Source organism: Cyprinodon variegatus, unplaced genomic scaffold, assembly GCF_000732505.1.
Source record: "Cyprinodon variegatus isolate N-32 unplaced genomic scaffold, C_variegatus-1.0 Scaffold59, whole genome shotgun sequence".
NCBI lineage: Eukaryota > Metazoa > Chordata > Actinopteri > Cyprinodontiformes > Cyprinodontidae > Cyprinodon > Cyprinodon variegatus.
The window spans coordinates 933,635-955,249 of NW_015150512.1; the positions used below are offsets into that span (position 1 = coordinate 933,635).

General features: G+C 36.7%; 1 protein-coding gene and 1 long non-coding RNA gene across 2 annotated transcripts in view; both read left to right on the plus strand.

Moving 5' to 3' along the window:
• LOC107082699 overlaps nucleotides 1–11,957 on the plus strand; it is a 107,147-nt gene extending 95,190 nt beyond the window's left edge. Inside the window, exon 3 of the long non-coding RNA XR_001481146.1 lies at nucleotides 11,843–11,957. This is a non-coding gene — a long non-coding RNA (uncharacterized LOC107082699). The remainder of the gene's footprint in view (nucleotides 1–11,842) is intronic.
• A 9,053-nt stretch (nucleotides 11,958–21,010) lies between these two features.
• Nucleotides 21,011–21,615, plus strand: part of LOC107082695 (5-hydroxytryptamine receptor 4-like) — an 87,043-nt gene continuing 86,438 nt past the window's right edge. Inside the window, exon 1 of the mRNA XM_015371484.1 lies at nucleotides 21,011–21,177. Coding sequence (XP_015226970.1) covers nucleotides 21,011–21,177 — 167 coding nt within the window. The remainder of the gene's footprint in view (nucleotides 21,178–21,615) is intronic.

Sequence of the window (21,615 nt, forward strand, 5' to 3'; positions counted from 1 at the left end):
TGTGAATACTGGGACATAACTCAATGGTAAAGTAAAAAAGAATAAATGATTCTTATTTCTTAATTCAACCGTTGCGTATATTAGTTGCGACTTATGAATCAAGATGCTATGACCAAAAATATTTGATTGACAGATGTCCATTGATATATGACTGGCTGAATTTAGGTTTTCAGGCTGACAAATACTTAACTAGCCTGCATAAGATAATGATAAAAAACATAGATTTTAAGACAGGATTTTAAAAAAATATATAGAAATTGTCTAAATTTCAAGCTATGCAGGTCATCTTAGAGATCACTGGTTTTAGTGTTGTCACATACTGTAGCACAAAAAATTTAAAGGATTTTGTTCAAATGACTTGGGTCCTAAGTTGGCCTGCCCATTAAGACGTAGTACTGATATCTGCTTCAGAAGCTCTAATATGCTCTTAAAGGGGTCATAGAATGATTCTATAGGGTATTTGGTGCTGGTCCTTAAGGGCTCTGAATAGGGTGTGTAACATTGATTGGGCTGTAAATGGCTTATTTGCTGTTCTATGAGCCCTAATGCAAGCCTGGTTTAAGCCCTAGAATGAAACGACAGGTTTTCTACCTTTTATGGTATGTTCATGAATATTTAGATGAGCTGTGCCCTGATTGGTTGGTTTACCACGAGCGACGCTGTTGAGCAAAGGCGCATCATATCAACAAGCGCTCACTCACTAAAACATCAAAATTGTTGATATGGTAGGATGACCAGACGTCCTATTTTTCCTATACATGTCCTACTTTTCATACCTAAAAAAATGTAGGGGGGAATTTCGAAATCGTCTGGGATTTTGGTTGACTACAGTGCAGCGTGTAGTCAAAACACACCGGGCACTTGAAAAGAGCCGTCAGGTCCGGGGCTGGTCCGGGACTCCCGGTAGACGGAGTGCGCCCGAACCCGACCCAGTGACTGTAGACCGGACACCTCATGGCTCTCTGCTGAGGTCCGCTCCAGTCAGCGGCCCAACAGTCTTGTTATTCATTGATAATTATCTATGACAATTTAAACTTGATTTTGCATTCTATGACCCCTTTAAGATCACTAGATGATCCTAAAGATGGATTGACTCAGACCATTCCTAAAGGTTACACCTTATAATTGTTTAATGTTATATTTATACAATTCTAACAGTTGTAAGAGTCCATGCTTGAGATTCCAAAACATTTTAATGAACTTTATATTTAGAGGTTGCCTGCATAAAATATAAGAGAAGGGCTGGTGCCCCTGTAGTTACCCTCATATTTGCCTGATCGTATTGAGTCTTATAATTGAGAATGATAATAAAGTGATAAATACATAAAAAATGCTGCAACACAGTGAAAGATTTGTTCTAGCAGTGTGAGGGTAACACTGACAGTTAACTTTAAAATGGTGGCCTCTAATAATAGGACTAATAAGAATCTCTCTTCTTACCTAACCATTTATGCCAAGTAATGGCATAAATATAGATTTTGACTTTACCTAATATTTTTAACTTTTATGTTTTTCATATCAGTCATATTACATATGAGGTATTTTGTGAATGTCTCCGCCGATGAATAAACATGGTGTGTGGGAAGGAAATGAGCAATCTATAATCAGGCTCTTGATGTAAAGTCACAGTCAACGCTGCTGTTGCTATGGTTTTTCAGCAGTTTAATTTGACTCAGCTTCAGATTTAAACCTGGGAAGAATTTTACTGAATGTGTGGTGAAATTTAGCAGACACTTTGTAACCAATCAGCTAAAAGTGGCATATCTATCTTCCTGTTTAACCACTAATGGCTAAAGATTAATTAATTTGAAGCATGAGGGCTCATTAAGCAAAATATGTACTTGAGTGAGAAAAAAAGGTCACAATTTGGAAATTTAATGAACAAAATACAAATGGCCTCTTACAACAGGCTATGTTACTACAGTACAAAAGTTTAAGTGGCACGAAACACTGCATCAAAATCACTCTGACAGGCAGATGTCATGTGTGCATGACTTTGGGACTCTAGGTGGCTGACTGATTGCCTTTGGTTGATTGTAATTGCACTCCTTTTCCAGACTTTAAAGCTCCAATTCATTTGATGCAGGAGGTTTTTGCCCCTTTTTCAATTTTTCTGATTATGTTATTTCTCTCAATCTGCCCTTTTGTGCTTTCCTAGAAAAATTATATGGATTTGCATTTAACTTTCTGAAAATAATGTGTTGCTATTTTTTCTTCTATGGCAATATATGATTTTACAATAACAAAGCCCTGGGAAACGGGGACAGACAAATGCAAAAATTCAAGCTTCAACTATCAAATAAACATGGAAGTAGATTTTACTTCCTATTCAGCACACAGCAACCTAAAGTGGCCCAAAAAATTTTTTTTTTTTGCCCATATGTGACCTGTATCTGATCTTTTCATGACACTCTGAACAACACAGATCAGATTTTTTTCAATGCGACCGAGGCCACTTGGCAATACAGTAGCAGCCATTCAAAATGGCCCTTCCTTGTCAAAAGCCAGCCGAATGGCAGCAAAATCCCCTCCAACTTCCAGCCACTGGCCTTCTCATGGGCTTGTATAATTTGTTTCTATGACTCATCCCTTTCACTGAATTACAGGGTCTGACCAGCAGATAACGCTTCTCTTTAGATCTTAATTTCCACAAATCATGACAGAAAGAATATTTTAGTACAAAGATTGGTGTTTAAAAAGGAACTGTAGGGGGAGCAGCCAAGGCCAAGCCAAGGGCCCATCAAGGAAAGAGGGGAAATTTTGAATGGATATTATTTTATGGTCCTAAATCTGATACACATCTGATCTTTTCAAATGTGAGCTGTGTCTGAACAGCCAAGTCGCATTCATTCTACCTGTATGCCATTAATACTTGACAAAGGTGAATATTCAGCTTCTTGCTATGCAGAAGCTGGAAGAAAAACATCAACCATGGCAGACGATTATGAGGAGAGCAGTCTTTATTATCAACTTCCTTGAAAAGATTTTGCTGTTAATGCACTGGTTGAGGTGGGGAAAGAAACGAAAGATTGCTAGATGTGCTGCAGCACTTCCAACCATGTTCACTTAGGGAAAAACAGCACGTTCCCTTATGAGGTCACTGCGTCCTCCATCACTTATGTGGGATACTTAAGGTGTGTGAATGCAGCTCACACTGGAGATCACATACAAGTTGCATAAATTTGGAAATGTAAACAACCACGCAAAGGAATCAGATTTAAAAAGAAAATCGAAATTAAGCATTAAGGCCTGCAGTGTGAACCTACTTAGATTTGTATCTTCTTCCACACCTGAATCAAATGCCTGTATGTCCTCCTTAGTCAGTCAAGTTCTCCCAAGTCCTGCTAATGACCTGATTGATTAATTTGTGTTTGAAAAAAAAAAGACATCTAAAAGGTAGAGAACACTGGATCTCTGAAACTGTAGTTGAGGAGCTCTACTCTTTGATATTGGATAAATGCATTTGTATTGTTATTATTTCCGGGTATAGCCACCATTTCAATGCAGTGATTTGTGTGGTTGGTGATGTTACCTGTAGTGTGGTGTTTAACTATGACCTTAACCCTTAGCTTTCCTTTTACAGTATGTTTCATTACGCATACAGGTTAAAAGCTTAAAACCATCATTTCTATATCTGATTTTAATGTTTAAAAGTAAAAATACAAATATATGTTTTTTGAAACTCCTATCATAGATAGAAGATAGGTAGATTTTTTTTTTCTTGCCATTTACATTTTAACTTACAGGTAATGAAGCCACAAAATCCAATGTAGAGAAACTATAGATTTTAAGCTTAAGCCCGACCTCAAATTGTGCCTGGAATGGGCCTTTACACTCACCGGCCACTTTATTAGGTACACGTGTCCAACTGCTCATTAACACTTAATTTCTAAGCAGCCAATCACATGGCGGCAACTCAGTGCATTTAGGCATGTAGACATGGTCAAGACAATNTCACATGGCGGCAACTCAGTGCATTTAGGCATGTAGACATGGTCAAGACAATCTCCTGCAGTTCAAAGCGAGCATCAGTATGGGGAAGAAAGGTGATTTGAGTGACTTTGAACGTGGCATGATTGTTGGTGCAAGAAGGGCTGGTCTGAGTATTTCAGAAACTGCTGATCTACTGGGATTTTCACGCACAACCATCTCTAGGGTTTACAGAGAATGTAAACCCTAGAGCAGGGGTCTTCAACGTTTTCCAGGCCAAGGACCCCCAAACTTATGGTGAGATGGAGCGGGGACCCCCTAAATATATATAGTATGAAATAGTGTTCTATCAAACTGGTCCTATAGTCACTCTATTACAGATGTAATAGTAATGTAATGAAAGTAATTTCTCCCTGGGATTATTAAAGTACAGGTATTGTGAATGAAACGGTGCCCAGCTTGAAAGAGCTCTTGTGTGTCGTATTGAGATTGGATCCCAGTTTTCTTTTTTTCAAAAGAAATTCCTCTAATTTTTAAACCTGAATGCATTGTGTTTTTTTTTTTTGTTCTAATTCAGATTTTATAGAAAAATGTAATTTTAAGTTAAATTAAGTCAAAAATATATAAAATTCCAAAATTATCAAAGAATCCTGGCCCCCATGTACATTTGGTCTAGAACCGCCACTGGCATTGATGACTGAAAGACATATTCTGCCTCCATTTATCTGTTTACTACAGTCTGTTCAATTCATGTTATTGTGTATTTAAAGACAGTTCAATTAGTGGAAAAAATTGCAGGGTGAATATTAAAAAAAAGTCTAATAAACCAAAACTTTCGCGACCCCCATGCAGTCCCTCTGGGGACCCCCTAGGGGTCGCGGACCCCCTGTTGAAGACCTCTGTCCTAGAGAGCTTTCTGGAGCTATCGTCTTTCTTACCATATCACCAGCTCTGTCCTGCACAGCCAGCAGTAGTGAAACTCCAGTCAGAGGCGGAGCTAAAGATATCAAAACATCAGTTGATCAAAACTTAAAGTTTAATCTGCAATGTCAGGAAACTGTGTAAGGTAAACTTTAGCTGCAGTCGTGTGCTTAAGAGGGCTTGTCAAAGCAAAGCCATTTAAAGGTCTGCTTGGCTGGAAAAAAGAAAACACTGACCTGTTATGAGTAAAACATCTTGTCAAACTGGTCAAGACCAACGAGAAAAATGTCTAACTGCAGACTATTGCTAAATGTTGAAGAGATGGTGTTTTATTTCGTTCAAATATAGAGAATATAAACATGTGTCAATCTGACATGATTGCAATGTTTATTATCCTCTCCTGGTAAGAGGTAGAATTCACTAATTTTTAAAACCCAGAATTTTAAGATGGTTGCAGCTCTGCAATAAAAAAAAGAACCTTTAAACTTAAGCAAAAAAGTTTCTAGATTCGCAGTTTTACATAGATACTAAGTGAGTCACTGCATTTTTTTTAGATATACTTAAAAGGCCTCTTTTATGCTGTAAATATAGCAGTTGAGGATTTGCACCAATACCAGTTTGTTGGTTTATATTTTAGGTGGAAATTAGTCCTAAAACCATCTGTGCTTGGAATTTCACCATCAGCACCTCAAACCCCGTGTAATGTTAATAGCTTAGTCTGCACCCCTTTGTCAGCTGCTAAACAGTGGACACTAACCAATTCAGATATGAAAGGATCAAGTCAAGTTTCTCTAATTAACACTCAGATGCTTATATTTGTTTATGCTTCACATATGGAAGCAAAAATAAAGGTTATTTGCAATGCATGCAAAATGTGTACATATAATGCAGGAGAAGGAATAAATACACAATTGCATACATAAAATCTAATCTTAATTGAAAACATTTGCACACAATCTGAGATGGATATAGGAATAAATCAATAAAATTAAGAAAGCCTCCATTGGCTGATTCTCAGTTGAACTTGATGCAGTTTTCATCCAGAAATGTTTTCCTGAAGCTTTTCTGTCCTCAGATGAACGTCTGAATTGAGGTTAAGTAAAGCATTTAAATCATGTATCAGTGCTGGATGTTGCACATGGAGGCACCATTAGGGTCTCAGAAGGACTAAAAGTAGAGTGAGAAAAGTACTCAGTTTTAACTGAGTTTCTCTGGACCACATGCATTCACTAAAGACGGGAACATTTTCACAAATAACGATGAAGGTTATGTAGAGGTGGGAATAGACTGGGGCTGACAGTTTCCGCAATCAGCTCACCTTTGTCAGAATGCCAAATCACTGGTAATTCTGTCAGGCATGTTATTTCTCCTTCTGCCTCAAAGAAAGGTAGTTTCAGAACAACTAGGACCATGACAGGGCTGGCCCAGAGAGGCTTGTTGTCAGTCATTATAGTTGCTGCTCTTTGGGTTTAATCAGAGATAGTTTAATAGCTCATTCTCTAACGTTACTAGTTAATGGAGCAAGCCTCCAGAGGCTTGTTTCTGTGAAAGCTTTGAATGAAAAGGTGTGCTAAGTTGGTAAGGTCAGCTATTTAGGGAGTTTTTATCTATTTAACAATGTCCTAAAAAAAATTACTAAAATTACCTAATTTTACTTTAGCTTAATGCAGAAGGTTACTTAGAAAAAGAAAAATGCAAGAGCTGCATTTATTTATTTTTTATATATCAGATCGTGTCAAGTGGATCTGTAACTCCATGGTGTGCCTGTAGGCCTAATTAAATTTGTTAGATGCTGATTGCCCACCAAAAGCAAAGCTTAGCTGCAGGTCGAAAGGTCAAATGCAATGAAATTACCTTCCCTTGTGTCTGTGAATGTTTACGTTTGGCCATGTTCTCTGAGAAAGGCTGTACATCTCTGCTACAGTTGCAGAAGCAGTTTTTTTGTTCCACATCTGGAAAATAAGTCACATACATACTGAAAAGATAGAGAAGAGGAAAACAACACAACCACTTTCTCATTTTGTCACATTTATGTTAAAGCTAATTATACAAAACCCAATATCAGAATTCCACTTAAAAAAAATCACCACAGAATTTCAACTGTAGACATTGTTTTCTCATAGGTACTTCAGGCTTATGTGTTCTCGATAAATTGCATGAGTTAGGCTGTTTAGATGAGCAAAACAATTAAATTGACTGTTATGTTTTATCAAAGCACTTATTTAATATGGTTTGCACATGTCCCTAATATGAGTTTCTGCATTTTTAAGCTGAATTACGTAGTGACTGAAAATATGAAAAAATATTATATCACAGACTTTGGTGAGCGTTGACCTGTTCTTGGGTGTACCCTGTCTTGCCTGTTGGCCATTGACTTCTCATGAGAGATTCATTCATTTCCCGATCCTCGCTTCCTGTCCACACAAAACATTGAAAATAATTATTCAGATTCAGGCTGGATTTGACCAGCTGTCTTCAAACTGCTTTTGGTCCAAATTCTTGAAACTGCAATTATAATGCCATATATTTTTTTTTTTTACAAGAAAAAATGCATTTATTTTTCTTTACTAAAATATCGTGTTTATAAAAATAAACTGAAAAAACCTAAAACTACATTTTAGAAAATAAATGTCATTCTATGCATAGATACAGCTTAAAAAGTCTGTTAAATTCCTATTCAACATGTACGGTATATATAAATGTCAGTTTTAGAACTTTAAAAATAACCTCCTCTAGGAATAGATGATCAACCTGAATAGGTGTAGTTGTTATTAATGTGATGATTGTGTCTCAAACGTTAACCAAATCATGTGTTTAAACCAGTTTTGACATGAGAACCCTTGTGTCTAACCCAATAAATTGCCTGCCTTTATACAGTATAGTGCGTATTGTCAAAGCTAAAACTTGGGTTTTGATCAAATATAAATTGGGATTTCAATCAATCACTAAATCAACATTCTGGAAAAACTAATTTGACTAAAGCCCAAGAAGTTTTGAATCCACTGACATATGTGTAAAGAATGATGAAGGTACATTTGCAATTGGTGTATTTGTTGCATAATTGCAACAAATACACCGAAAATAATCCATTATTAAAGACAACCAATCCTGTGCTTGTAAAATAGACAAACATATTATGCTGTTTAAATTGAACGCTGACAGTGCCACTATAAATAAATATGAAAAACATGTGCTTTATACAGCTGAGCTCAGTCTTGCTTAGAATTTAAGTAACATGATCTAAAGCTTCTGGGGTTTAAAGATTACTTTAGCAATAGAAGCTTAAGAAAAATACACACACACACTCTGCAGGTTCTGATTGGTTTCTGGTCATACTCCTGAGACTTTTGCTTTGAAAAAGACACCTGAAGTATGTCCTTCATTATCATCCGGCAATGTTTAAATAGATGCTGCTACAATGATATGCTTATAAGGGTCTCATTTATAAGAAATGTCAGACTCCGTGTTCCACAAATTTAAGATCAAAGATTATTAGTCAGCATCTCCTGTCTTTTTTAATAATAATGCATTTGTTGATAAGATGTCAGAGCTCATTTGTGTGTTGGAAACACTGATCAAAGAACAAACCTTATTTGCATGTGATCACTTCAGCTTTGAAGTTAAGAAGCTGAGAGTCAAATAATTTGGCAGACAGGGACAGACAAGGCATGACTTCTGTATCGAACAGGGAGCAGAATTAGCATATCACTGCTGACATTATTTCAAAAAATCACAAACACATGGCTCATTAACTCAGGATTTGTTTTCTGTGGGCTTGCAATTTAAAAAAATATAATCTTCTCATATTTTTAGAGACAGTTTGTGTCCTGATGTTTGACGCGACAAACTATGCTGTATTTTTATTACAGACATTCCAACTTCTTGTTTTCTGTCAAGTCTTTAAGCAATTACGTCTGCAGCCCCCAGTGGAAATACATAAGCCTCTTTTCCATTGCAACTTGTCATTTACCCAGATAAATTCACTTTCTCTGGGTGTTACTCTTTTGAGCCTTTAAACCCTCTTGAGACCCAGTACTTTGTGGGCTCTTGAGGGGTGTTTGTGTACAGCTGTGGTGCTTTACTTCCACCAGTGGCAGAAGGGACCAGTGAAGCTGATTGAACAGATGAGTTAGAAAGGACACATCAAAACTGTACAAGAACAACTCTAGTTGTAACATCAGCTAGTCAGTCAGTTATTAAACAGTCATTGGAAAGTAGTTTAGAGATATTTTACATATTTTATTTAGAGTGGCAGAGTCCCTTTGTTAGATTAGTCTGACTCCTTGGCTAGTTACACTAACTGGGCTGTTGTAGCAGTCAAAATCCCAAGAGATAGCTGGTGTAGGTACCAGATTTGCTCTGCCCTGCGCATGCCAGTGATGTTGTGCGATATGATTCGCTGAACGTTGCCACATGACAGAAAACATTGTAGTTGCCCAGGCAACGATAATAGGTCTGGTACTAAGGTCTCCTATCATCTTTTTGAAGATGACATTCAGCCGTATTGCTACTTTAACTCCACTGAGATTCAAAAATCGGACTCTTTTATGAACCACTTTGGAAAAAGAACCAATGGTGTAGTGGTGTAGAGTGGAAGTGGCAAACAGTTTTTCAACTTAGTGTAGCGGCAACCTTGCGGTCACCGCTTCAGAGTAGGAGTATAGATCGGATCCAAAAGCGCTTCTTAAAAAAATAGAGGCATTTATTTGTCTTTAACTTGCATACCAACAAGAGCGCTCCCGCATCACATGGTTGAAAAACTGTTTGCCACTTCCACTCTACCTGACCGGTTGGAGATGGTACCTATCTATTACGTCAATCAATCAGCTTGTCAACGTCACGCCCACCATACAGGAAGAGAAGCAAATAAGCATATCAGAATAAAAACATAGACATATTTCCAACTAAAGATTAAAAAATAAATCAGTAGAATTAGAATGCAAATATGTTCATAACAAATTCAGAAAAACAAAAGAAATACAAAATGGCTCCAACAAATGGTTTGGGGCTAACTCTTTGCAGTTTAACTCTGATAAGTCTGAGGTGTTGGTGATCGCTCTTGACAATGTCAATGAAGAAATCAATCAGTATTTGGCTACGGTATTTGTATTTGGCTGGGGTACTGATCCTTACCAACGAGCCCATATTATTTTGGTTTTAAAATCTCTCCATTGGCTACCAGTGGTGTTTTGCCTTAATTTTAAAATCTTGGTTCTGATTTTTAAAGCTCTCTGTGGTAAGTCACCCTTATACATTGGAGCTCTGTTGTCTCCCTAAATTCCTTCTCAAAGGCTGAGGTCATTACAAAATAATCTTCTCATGGATTCTTATACCCATTTCAAGAAAAGACTAACATGCTAAATCCAGTCTGTGTCTATGTGTCCTTGTTTCAAAGCTATTTAACAACTCTAATGTGTGAGCTGTTTTAGTATGACTATCATATCATCATGCTCTTAACTGTTTAATCTTTTAATTCTGCATGTTTGCAAAGCACTTTTTGACCCCAGTGTCTGTAAAAGGTGCTACATACAGTAAATAAACCATTACTTGCTTACTTAGTTTTGACTCTGCCTGGTATCAATCGTACATTCATGCCAAAGGCCTTAACAGCGGCAGTCACTATAACTAAACTTAATGTCACACTGTTTCAACTCTTCAAAATAGAGATGGTAAATATATGCATAGTCACATAACCTACATTACCATTTATGTTAAAAAAAAATGTCCTATTTACCATAATTTAACATTAGCTTAACAGAATCTCTTTCAAAATTAAGAAATAATGATATACAGTTGAACTTAATTTACGATTCATTGCACATTAATCCAGTCACAGAAATCACAAAAGAATACTTTAAAGCTCATTGTAACCCTTTAAAACTTGAAAGATCTAGTGACCTCACCACAGCAGGCTCAGCAGAATTCTAGATGTTTGTATCAGTAATATCTAATCTGTTTATTTACTTAAAGTCACTTACATTAATGAACCCCTGTGAGGCTCCTCTATAGTTGCCATTCCTACAGTTTAATGACAAGTTTTTGTTAATCAATTACGCATTAAAACAATTGTCCTGTTAATTCTCTTACTTTTTAATCATAGCTAAGCTACAGATTTTTAGTACTTGACATAAAAATAACAGATATTTTTGTGACAAAAGTGCAAAAACTTAAATGTTTAGTTCCTAAAAGTAATAATTTGAATGAAAACATAAAATAGGTTAGACGGGATTGTAGTTAGATAAGAAAAAAAGCATTGCAGCCTTGGTTGTACTTCATCCCAAAGGAGTTTGATAATGTGGAGGTCAAGATTCTCTGCAGGTCAGTCAAGTTTCACTGCACCATATTTTAAACTCATGCAGCCATGGAAGTGATTGAAACTCATTGATGGTGGGACCCACTTGTTTTGGGGAAATAGTTTAAATGACCAAAGTGAAGCTAAAATGTAGACAGACATGTACCCACAACAAGGAGCCCACTAAAGTTCTTTATTTCTATAAGGTTATTTTTTGTCTTTTCCCAAATTCTGTTTTTATAATGAATCTTTCTAAAACCACTTTTACCAGTTCTTATAGATGAGAGGTGTCTCTGCAGGTGTCTCTGCTCTCTTCTCAGGCGCAGCTGATGTAGCAGCTAATGCTACCACAGCTGTTTCTCTCTCCATTTATTACTAATCAACCACAAATGTGAAACCTATTAGTCTCTGTGATATTAAGCTGTTTGAGTGCTTATGTAGGTGGAAGCAATCAGTAAGAGCAGAACAGCAGACTTTGCTTGAATAAACATCTTCCTCAAATTACACATGGTAGCAAATAACAACCATACTTACACCTTTTTTCCTGATTTCTTTAATAATATAACTTTACAACCATAAGCTAAACCAAATAAGAACTGTATTTCTTTTACATATTTTACAAATAGTATATCACCTTTCATTATGTAAATTAAAGCTTTGTTTTTTGTTTTGTTTTTTGTGTGTGTGTGGTTTTTATAGTGACAGCATGCCAAAGCGGATGGCTCTCATCTGCTTCCTGTCTCTGGTCATGCTCATGAGTGTCTTGGGAAACCTGCTGGTCATGGTGGCCGTCTGCAAGGACAGACAACTCAGGTGGGTCTTTGCTTTTTTTATGCTGCGAGTGTTACATCATAGTAAACCTAGTTTAGGTATGTAGTTAATACAATCCATGTTTTTTGTATAGAGCCAATTCACAATAACAGTTTACTCTGAGGACCTTACAGAAGTACATACAGGTCCAGACCATTTCATTCCAAGCACATTTGTTATATTTGTATTCACTCTAGTATTTAGACACCCCAATCTCATTTAAATGCACCTCCAAGACATTATGATTCACAACAACATGTAGGTTGTCTAAGAGGACCAGCAGATTTCAGTAAGGCTTCACCTCTTAATCCACTTCGAGCAGACAAGAAGCAACAGCAGATGTTTATATGCCTTCTGACTGTTTCTCCGATTAATGCTACTAATCTCTAAGGGCAGAAATACAAGACATATACATGAATTGAATTAATAAGATAATTAAGTGATGTTTGATGGTAAGTCTATTGTTACAATTATTTTTCATTCACAGCATTTCTCTATAACATGTTCTCTCACTGAGATGTCTCTAATGATGTGCGTCCTTTTAAAGACTAATGTACAAAATGCAACTGGTCATTCAGATGAGAAACCTAAGTTAAGCATAAAGTTGTGGTGGCAGAGGTGGAGCAAGCAGCAGGCTCGGACTGGTAATCTGTGATACTGGGCATTTGCCGGGTGGGCCGGTCCTAATTTCAGCGGGCGAGGGCCGGCCCTCCTTAGATCATACCATCTCCAACACTTGCTCTCCGGCCCAAGCGTCTACCTGTGACAGTAAATAACTCCACGAGCTCAAGAATTAATACAATATTTACTACCCAAATGATGCATGCAGTATATAAAGCCCTTCCTTGTCATGCACATCCTTGTAACGGTGTGTATATGGTGTAATTTTCTCTTCCTTCAAACTGTAAAATCCTTGCAACAAACTAAATTATAACAAAACTAAAATGCTTTCTTTAAACTAAACTACGATGTTCCTCATATATTTGGTGAATTTATGTTTGAATATTTGGCAAAAATATGTTGTGGTGCATGATGGGTTTTTACATCTAAAGGCTAACGTTTCCCTTCTTACGTTCATGGTTGCCAGGTTGGGATGTTTCCCAATCTGGCAGTTTAGGATGGCCGTCTATGGGTAAAAAATGTTTTTCTTTAGATTTATGGCCTAAGAGGTCAATAAACTTTGGTTCAAATTGGGCGAGATTTCGTATATTCAGATGGTTTATGAATATTTTTGGGGCTGGACAATGTGAGTCAGTGATGGCGCTGTACAGTATGTGTAAGTTGGTGTCTGGCTCGCTTCATGCAAGTTTGGACATTATGCAGCAGCAGTCACTGTCACGTCCGTGTTAATAACCAAAGCCAGTAAAACCGCATTAGAGAAGTCTTGTTGATGGTTGTCCTGTGGTACTTGAAGATAGATCTGTTAAACCAGAATGTCTATTCATATTGTGTTTATAAGTAGGCCAGTGTAGATAGAAAAATGCCAGGGCCAAAAATCGTTCCCAGTCCGAGCCTGGCTAGCAGGCAGTCCTGCTCAAACAGAGAGCTGCTGTCACCATCATCATCCTGTCCTCTCTTGTCTTAGTGTCTCTCTCCCTCTTTGTCTTTTCTTATCTCATGACACCTAAAAGTGCAGGGTAACCTCAGTCTCATCAATTTAACACGAAAGTGTCTGTTTGAACATTCATATTGCAGGATCACAGTGTGACAGATCTTTTACAGCAGCTATGACGTGTGTTGAACAATTAAAAGCAATTGACTTTCTACAATAAAGTGTGTATGGAATAAAAAAAAAACATTTAAAATCTCTCAATTGTTTTCTTACCTCCCTGTGGAGTAGATAATTATCTTTGTTACTTCCACCATCATTGCTCTACTGTCTTCTGGGAAAGTTGCACAGGGACACATTTACACATGATTCATAACAGAGGTATACCATGGATAAGCAATACTTACAAAAGTAATGCTCCTCATCAAAAGCTTTCCTTGCTGCCAAATATGATTTTTTTATTCCCACCAAACGTGCAACAATAAAGCAATAAATGCCTTACCTAGCACAAAATGTCTTATTTACTTTATTTATTGTATTGTAGCCTAATTTTACAAAATAATAATAACATTTTTTTAATGCATTCTGTTGAGATTTTATAATAAAGGCTAAATTTTTTAAGGTTATAATTAAAACAGCAAACAACATAAAAAAAAGTTTCAACAGTTCTTATAATTGTATTAAATCTATTATTCAAAACTTGAAATTTGAGTTTGCATTGACCAAAAACCTCTCAGTCTACAAGAGCGCCTGGTGGAAGACTTTCCAACCACAGCCAGACCACCAAAACTGAGGTTGACAAGATCAAGACAGCCATTAGTTTAGCTTTTTATGGAAGAGTACCAAGGAAATACCTATTGTTGAAAGATAGTCATATTATTAGTTTTGTTTATTGCAGGTGTGATAAAAAGGTAACCTGGTTAGATAAGACCAAAATTGCCATGTGAAAAACCATAATTATCTACATTCAAAAAATATAAAGCTCAACTGGTTTACAGTAATAACTTTTACTGGGAATGTATTAGTGAGTCAGATTGATGGGTGTTCATCTGGGAAGATATAAAAGCTTCTAAACAACCTAGAGGCACTTTACACATAAACCCACAATGCATCACTTCTTCTGCAGTAGCTAAAACCAACAGAAGGTGGTTCAGAGGGAGCTCAACTTCTCATCAATAACCACCACACAAACACAAGCTCTTGTTTCTCTCAGAGTGACATGTTATGTGTGCGAAGAAGATACCCACACACATAGAAACATGCTGCCACACATTCTGTTTATACAGGACACTGAACAGATCTGTGAGCAGTCATACTGATGTCATGTCAAAAACCGTTGGTCTTTGCAATATTTTTGATTTAGTTAACATTTCTTCAGTTTTTCTTTTTACTCACTTTAACTGCTGCCACCGGGAAAAGTTTGTATTGGGAATAATGCTTAAATTTACTGTACGCTGGTTCATTAATCACGTATCTGAACCACACACAGTTTAGATTAAATTAATTACATGGCTGATTCTGGGTGCTCTGTCCATACAACAAGAGAAACAACGATGGAGTTCAAACCTTGCATAGTGGTTTTATTTTTTACATGCAGACGTGATGGGGATCTCCAATGTTTGATATATTTAATTTCATTACCACATTTTTATGGAAAATGAGGTGCTGCTGGTTATATCAAACAGAGATAACCTCCAGAAACAAACCAGACAGAGGAGATATATTTACCAAGAAAAGATAGGTGGGTTCCACTTTGGTGATAGTTTATTCTTGCCTGAACAGGAGTCGATTAGGTATCTTTGGGGTAAGTCACATTTCGTAACATCCTTTGGAGTTTTTAAAGCAACCCTTCAACTCAGTGAACTAGCATCCCCGAGTTGATCTCTCTTCCTGTCATGACTTTAGTCAAACTCTCCCTATATTTTTTAGACTTGTTTTAATGTCTGTGGTAACCAGAATGATGGCATACGCTGATCACAAACTGAATAGAAAGCTTATTTTCATATGCTAATTGTACCAGAGATTATTAATTCCATGACACAGGGTTTCTCTTCTTTAAACATTTAAAAATTGCACAGTGTAATGAGGGCATCAGAAATTATAAGGTACTGTCCTTGAGCTTATGGAATCTGGAGGTTTAGGAAAAGGAAGAAAAAAGTTTAATTATTAAAGTCCCAGTGCTTTATCTAGTAGGTTAGGGAAGATTTCATTCTATATTTTTGCCAGTGTCAATTAAATATACCTCATGGGTAAGTGTAGTATAACGAGGAAATCCAGCAGATGGCCAAATCCTAAATGTTATCTTATTAAATCATTGCATATCTTCTCCCACAGTCATCATGGACAAACATGGACATTTTTATTAAATAATAATAAAACTGTTTGTTTGCATTTTAAATGATAATTGAAGCAATCCTTTTGTAGGTTTGCCATATTACTGCCTTTTGAAACATTTCAGTGTTTTTATAGTAATTGCTGAAATATCGTTTGAAGAAAGTTTTTTTTTTTTTTTTTTAGAAAATATTTCAATTATTCAGGGTTAATGCTGCAGTGTTTCAGCAAAGGTAAAATACTAATTTGTTTTGTTGTAAGGTCCTCTTGGTCATCTCATTAAATGATTTAATGGAAAGCATGCTGGAAAACAGTCTTGATGAAATGTTTCAGCTGTAGTCTACCCATTTTAATTGTCCATATTATTATAAAGAAAAAAAAATCATAAAGTTGCAGACAGAAGACTTAAATAGTCTCTGGTCTGTTGTTTATTTCTTTCCCCTTCTTGGCTGCACTTTGTTTTTCTTTTTTTTTTTTTTACTTAAGCAATACCCGATACCACGAGCATCTGCAATTATAATAACCTCAATCTATTATGTTTATTATCAATCTACTAATGTTTATTATTTAAAGAGTTTTTTAGCTAAACACATCATGTCATTTCAGCTAAACACAAATTGCTAAAGGTTCCTAAACCATTATGTCTACTGCCAACAAGAAGAGGTGTGTGCGCAACATATAAACAACTGCTTGTTCATATACAGATTTGGTGTGTGACCCATTTTTCTACATTATTTTGCATGTACTTGTGTGCTTCACTGATGTGTGTGTATGTCTGCGCTCATGAGCTCCACAAGCAGACAGCAGGTTGGTTCCATCACTAACCGCTTGTTTTGAGGCTCTGTTTGGGTTACAGACAAGCAGATTGGAAAGCCTTATAGGCGTCGGGTCACTATTGCTATTTATAGAATGAGAGCATCCACAGCAGAGACAGTGTAGAGGACATGGCAGCTGACTGAACATCTTTGTATTGTTAGTTTTTTGGTTGGAGTGGTTAACACGACAAATGAACAGATTTTGTGATTAAAGCTCATCAACTGACTTTGCTTGTTCTATTTTGATAGATCTGGTTTGTAAATAAGAGTTACTTAGAGTTTTATCAAAACTGCAGGCTATAATAGGCTACTTACTTTTGGGGTGATAATGAGACAATCTTTCTGTGTATCAGCAGTTCGGATCTTTGCAAACATAAAACCTTTTAGGGAATATCTGTGAGAGTGTTTTCCTGAAGGTGATAGATATATGTATTTTTAGGTAACCAGTCTCTAGAGATAGCTTGATCCTGCTTATCAATCCCATTCTAATCATCAACTATCAATTGCTGCCTTGGAATAGGCTTGTCCAACCCTGTATTATGAATTATTTGCTAAAATTTTGTATTGGAATCTAACTGCAGTCTTCACTTGAGTATTGCACTTTGTTATTCCATTGTAGTTTAGAAAGGAAAGTGTGAACATTTTTTGTTAGGTGTCATACACACCATTTAACATATCCCTAGTGGATTTTATATAAAAGCATTATGTTTAGTTTCTTAAATCTAAAAAATGTAAAAAAAAAAAAAAACAGGTTGGTGTAGATATAATTTATTCACCCGACTTAAGCATTGAACAATCACCTTAGGTCAACCACAGCTGCACGTCTTCACCAAACTTGCTTATCTGGAGACAGAAAAAATAAATTTCCTTTGCAAAAAAGCTTCATCTCATTCAGATTGGTTGATATGAGTAGTATGTGAGGAGTTTTTCTTTTAAGTTTTGCAATAGATATGGCCTTTGACTGGGCTATTGGGACACATGGATGTGCTATGATATAAACTCGAGGTCTCCAGCCCACAGGACCCAATTCCATCTCCTTTTCACAAGTATTCCTGCTCCAACGCACAGAAATAAACAACATTACGACTCTTCTGTTAATAAAGTTATTGAATGTCAGATTTAGGGAATATCAATGTTTTTCCAGAGACCCTAAGAAGCAGTAAGTATAACGTCACCATATCTAAGAATGCAGGGTTTGTTGTATTTCTTTTTTTAGCTTTTGCTTTGTAAGATCAAGTCTTCTTAGGAATGCTAATGATTGAACCTTGCAAATAAATGGGTTATTTGCTGTTTAAATAAAAAGAGATCAGCTAACATCTTCTATCTACAATTAGGTCTTGTGAAATGCTGAAAAGCTGCACAATTTTCATATGTCTTTAATACATACGTTCTCAAAACCAAGTCTAGTTGATTTCCCCATAGTCTTTTTGCAGCCACTAAACATCACAGTAAGAAGTGCGACATCTGTTGCAACCATACAAGCAAATACTTTCACTAAACAATAAAAAGAAAGAGACTTTATTGTTATTAATGAACTTCTTTTTCTTTTTCAGGCAAATCCTTGCCTTGAAAAAAAGTCAAAGTTTGTCACTAAGAAAGGGATTAATAGTCTAATGTGCCGTCTATATATATTAGCAATGAAGGTATATTTGGTTTTAGACTTTTTTTACACTCTTGTCTTCCTTTTGCAGGAAGACAAATTCTTGATCTTCTCACCTCTTTGTAGTTTACAACATTTATAGAACTGCCCAGGTGCTGAAGACGTATTGACCATTCTGGCCATTTTTGCTTTTATTTTTAATTTTTTTTAAGCTAGAAGATGGATGCATTCGTCTTCAACCTCTTCCCTGTTTTCAGTGCTTTCTCACATTTTTCTAAAACCTATGATTCTTTGTGTAAAGCAACTCATTTTCAGTTTTATTTTTCTCCAACTTTTTCCTAATCTTACTGTTTGAAGAAGCTCTATCATTTTAATTTGACTTAGTTTGCAATTCCTTTTTTTCATGACAAAAACATTATTATTCTAATGATAAAAAGAGGTGTTAATGTCTTCTTGAAGGCTTTCTGTGAGCTTGAGAGGATGTACCCTGCAGTGATTTGCCCCATTTTATTGCACCTAGCAGTCCAGCACTAATGACGAACACAGTATTATCTTGATTGCATTTCGTATTCTAAGTTAATCCCAATTAAGGGTAAAGTGGAGGATACTCTGGTGAAGATGAGGTCATTTGTCTAGATTTATACATGTTTAGTGGCTTTGGAGACTAATACTCAGCAGCTCAAAATTAATTGTAATAAAATTGGGTAAAAAGAAAACATATCAGCCCTGCGATGGACTGTCGACCTGTCCAGGGTGTACCCCGCCTCTCGCCCATAGACAGCTGGAGATAGGCACCAGCACCCCTCGTGACCCGGCTTGGGATAAGGGTGACAGAAAATGGATGGATGGATGGAAAACATATCAGGAGTTAATGCTTGGTTGTTAAAGTTTTGAGAATTTTAAAGAATTCTTATCTTTTGAGCTTTTTCAACTTTGGCAATATTGCAGCCAAAAAAACCTCTGTAATTTATTCACTTCTTGAGACTGAAGTGTTTTGCCCATTCTTCAAAGAAACAGCTCAAGTTTGTCAGGTAGGCTGCAGATTGCACGAGTACATTAATTTCAAATAATTAAATGCTCAATTTGATTTAGAGCTTGGGTTTTTGGGGGCCTTCTAATGCAAACCTGTTTTACTTTAAATCCTTATTTCTGCTGAAACTTGAAGTTCCATCTTAGTCATATGATTTTTCTAGTCTCAAAGAGATTTTCTTCCCACATTACCTTGTATTTGGGACAATCCGTCTAGCTTTGAACTCTACAAAGCTTCTTTCTCTTTTCTGCGGAACTCATTTCCCTTTTCTTGCCACCGTCACATTTCATATTGAGGTTAGTCGGTTCAAAGTAAAGTTGCGGCTTTAGGTTCCTTCTTACCTCAAATATTGTTTTGTGTAAAAAGAGGATAGTTTATTTTTGCTTCAACAAACCAGAGCACTTCCTTTCTATATTTAGGCCTGCTGTTTTCTCTACATGTTGTGGTGAACTGCAAAAGCCATATCTTATAGCTTTCTTTCAGTAATGGAGCTATTCTTGCTACTCTGAAATAGAGACCAGATTTGTTGATACAATACTGTCAGCAACTTCTCATACATGAGCTGTGGTTTTCTGCAGATCCTCCAGAGTGGCCCTGTAGTATGGGAATCGTTCCACCTGAACTTAATGACAATATTGGTTTTAAATAGACATTTAGTCAGATATGTGGCGGGTAATGTTTGGTTTATTGAACGAATTTATCTGTCCCTGTGCAAATAGGGTTGGCTGCCATTAAAGCACATATTCCAATATCTCTTCAGAGTGAGGACTGTAAATATGATATACTTCTGCTGAAGCTGCTTGCCAATGTAATTAGCACACAGAACAGTAGTAAGAATCATCATCCATTTTTGTCTGCTTCTCTGCCAGAGAAGGCTGGACCTATTTGAATCCATATCCAAACTCTACCAGTCTCCTTATTTTCACAGACCTAGAAGGACCCAGTCCAAGTACACTGGGTCCTTGGAGCATGCGGCCGCTGAAATCGAACACACCCTCAGTGTGTCCTCTGTCTCCACCCTCCTTTAAAGCCAATCACGTTTTTTGATTTCCCGATTTAATCTGGACATTTCTGTTGTAGTTTGGCGTGAACAGTGAAAACTAGTCTTTAGGTCTGTTAGAGACATTAGGTGTTAAAAACACAAACATAGTATGCCCTTCTGACGATGATCCAATTATAGATTGAGTGGCATTAATTCATAAAACATCAACTATTTATAGGGAGAAGGATCTCAGACTGCGTATAGATGTTCTTTATATTCAGAAAGTTATGCTCACTAGTGCTACCGTTTCACCTCACAATCACATAAATCAGACCTTATCCATCCTTACATTAGCAGCATTACACAGACTTCCTTAACAGATAGGTAACAGAAATTCATATTGGTGAGAGAACATTGATATGTATGAAAACAGCAGTCATATTTTTTATTATTTTGCTAAGAAACAAATGTTTCCCAGATATCTTAAATACATTTTCAGTCAAGCTGATAAATACCAAAATAGCCACTTTAAATCTATGAACATTTCTAGGTATCTAAAATGTAATTCCTACTAGTACAATTTAGTGTTTTTTACTGTCTTAAATTAAGTTTATGTGAAGAACAGAGTCTGGATCCAAATATAACCAAGACAGGTCAGTGACATTTGAAAACAGTTTATTTAACAGCTTGTTTGGAGAGCGGGACTAAATCTGAGTGGAGCAGATAGACTGCAGGCAGACAGGCAGGCAGATGTGTGAGGCTTTACCAGTTCGTGATCCAGGAGAGGAAGGCAGACAGTTTTTGCAGGGCTTCTCCGAGTTTGTCTTAAAGACAGATGGAAGCAGGCAGTCCAGCCAGACAGATTCAGGGATCCAGAGGTCCAGAGGCAAAACAGAGAGGATATCCAGGCAGGCAGAGTCAGAACAGGATGAGGCAGGCTCAGTATCAGGAGACGGAACGAGTCAGTAAAAGGGCGGACAACAGATACTTTACAGAGATGCTAGATTATTCTTACTGGGTTGGTGTGAGATAATCTGGCATTTATGACTGGTCTGATGGTGTATAAGGTGAAGGAAACAGGTGAAGCCGGTGAAAGCTGATTGTGGAACAGGTGGTGAGCAGGTGTATGGAATGAGTGATCAGCCCAGCATCAGTGCCGAAATCATTACAGTTTATGCTGGAAAAAAATGTATTTAGAAAATCAAAGTTCCAACTAGGAATCTTCTTTTTATCTGGAAGAATCCTATTTGGTGATTTAAAAATGGAGCAACTGAGAGAAGAGTGCTTTTAATAAATATGGCCTACCATATCAACTTACCCATTTACTACATATATATATATATGTATATATATAT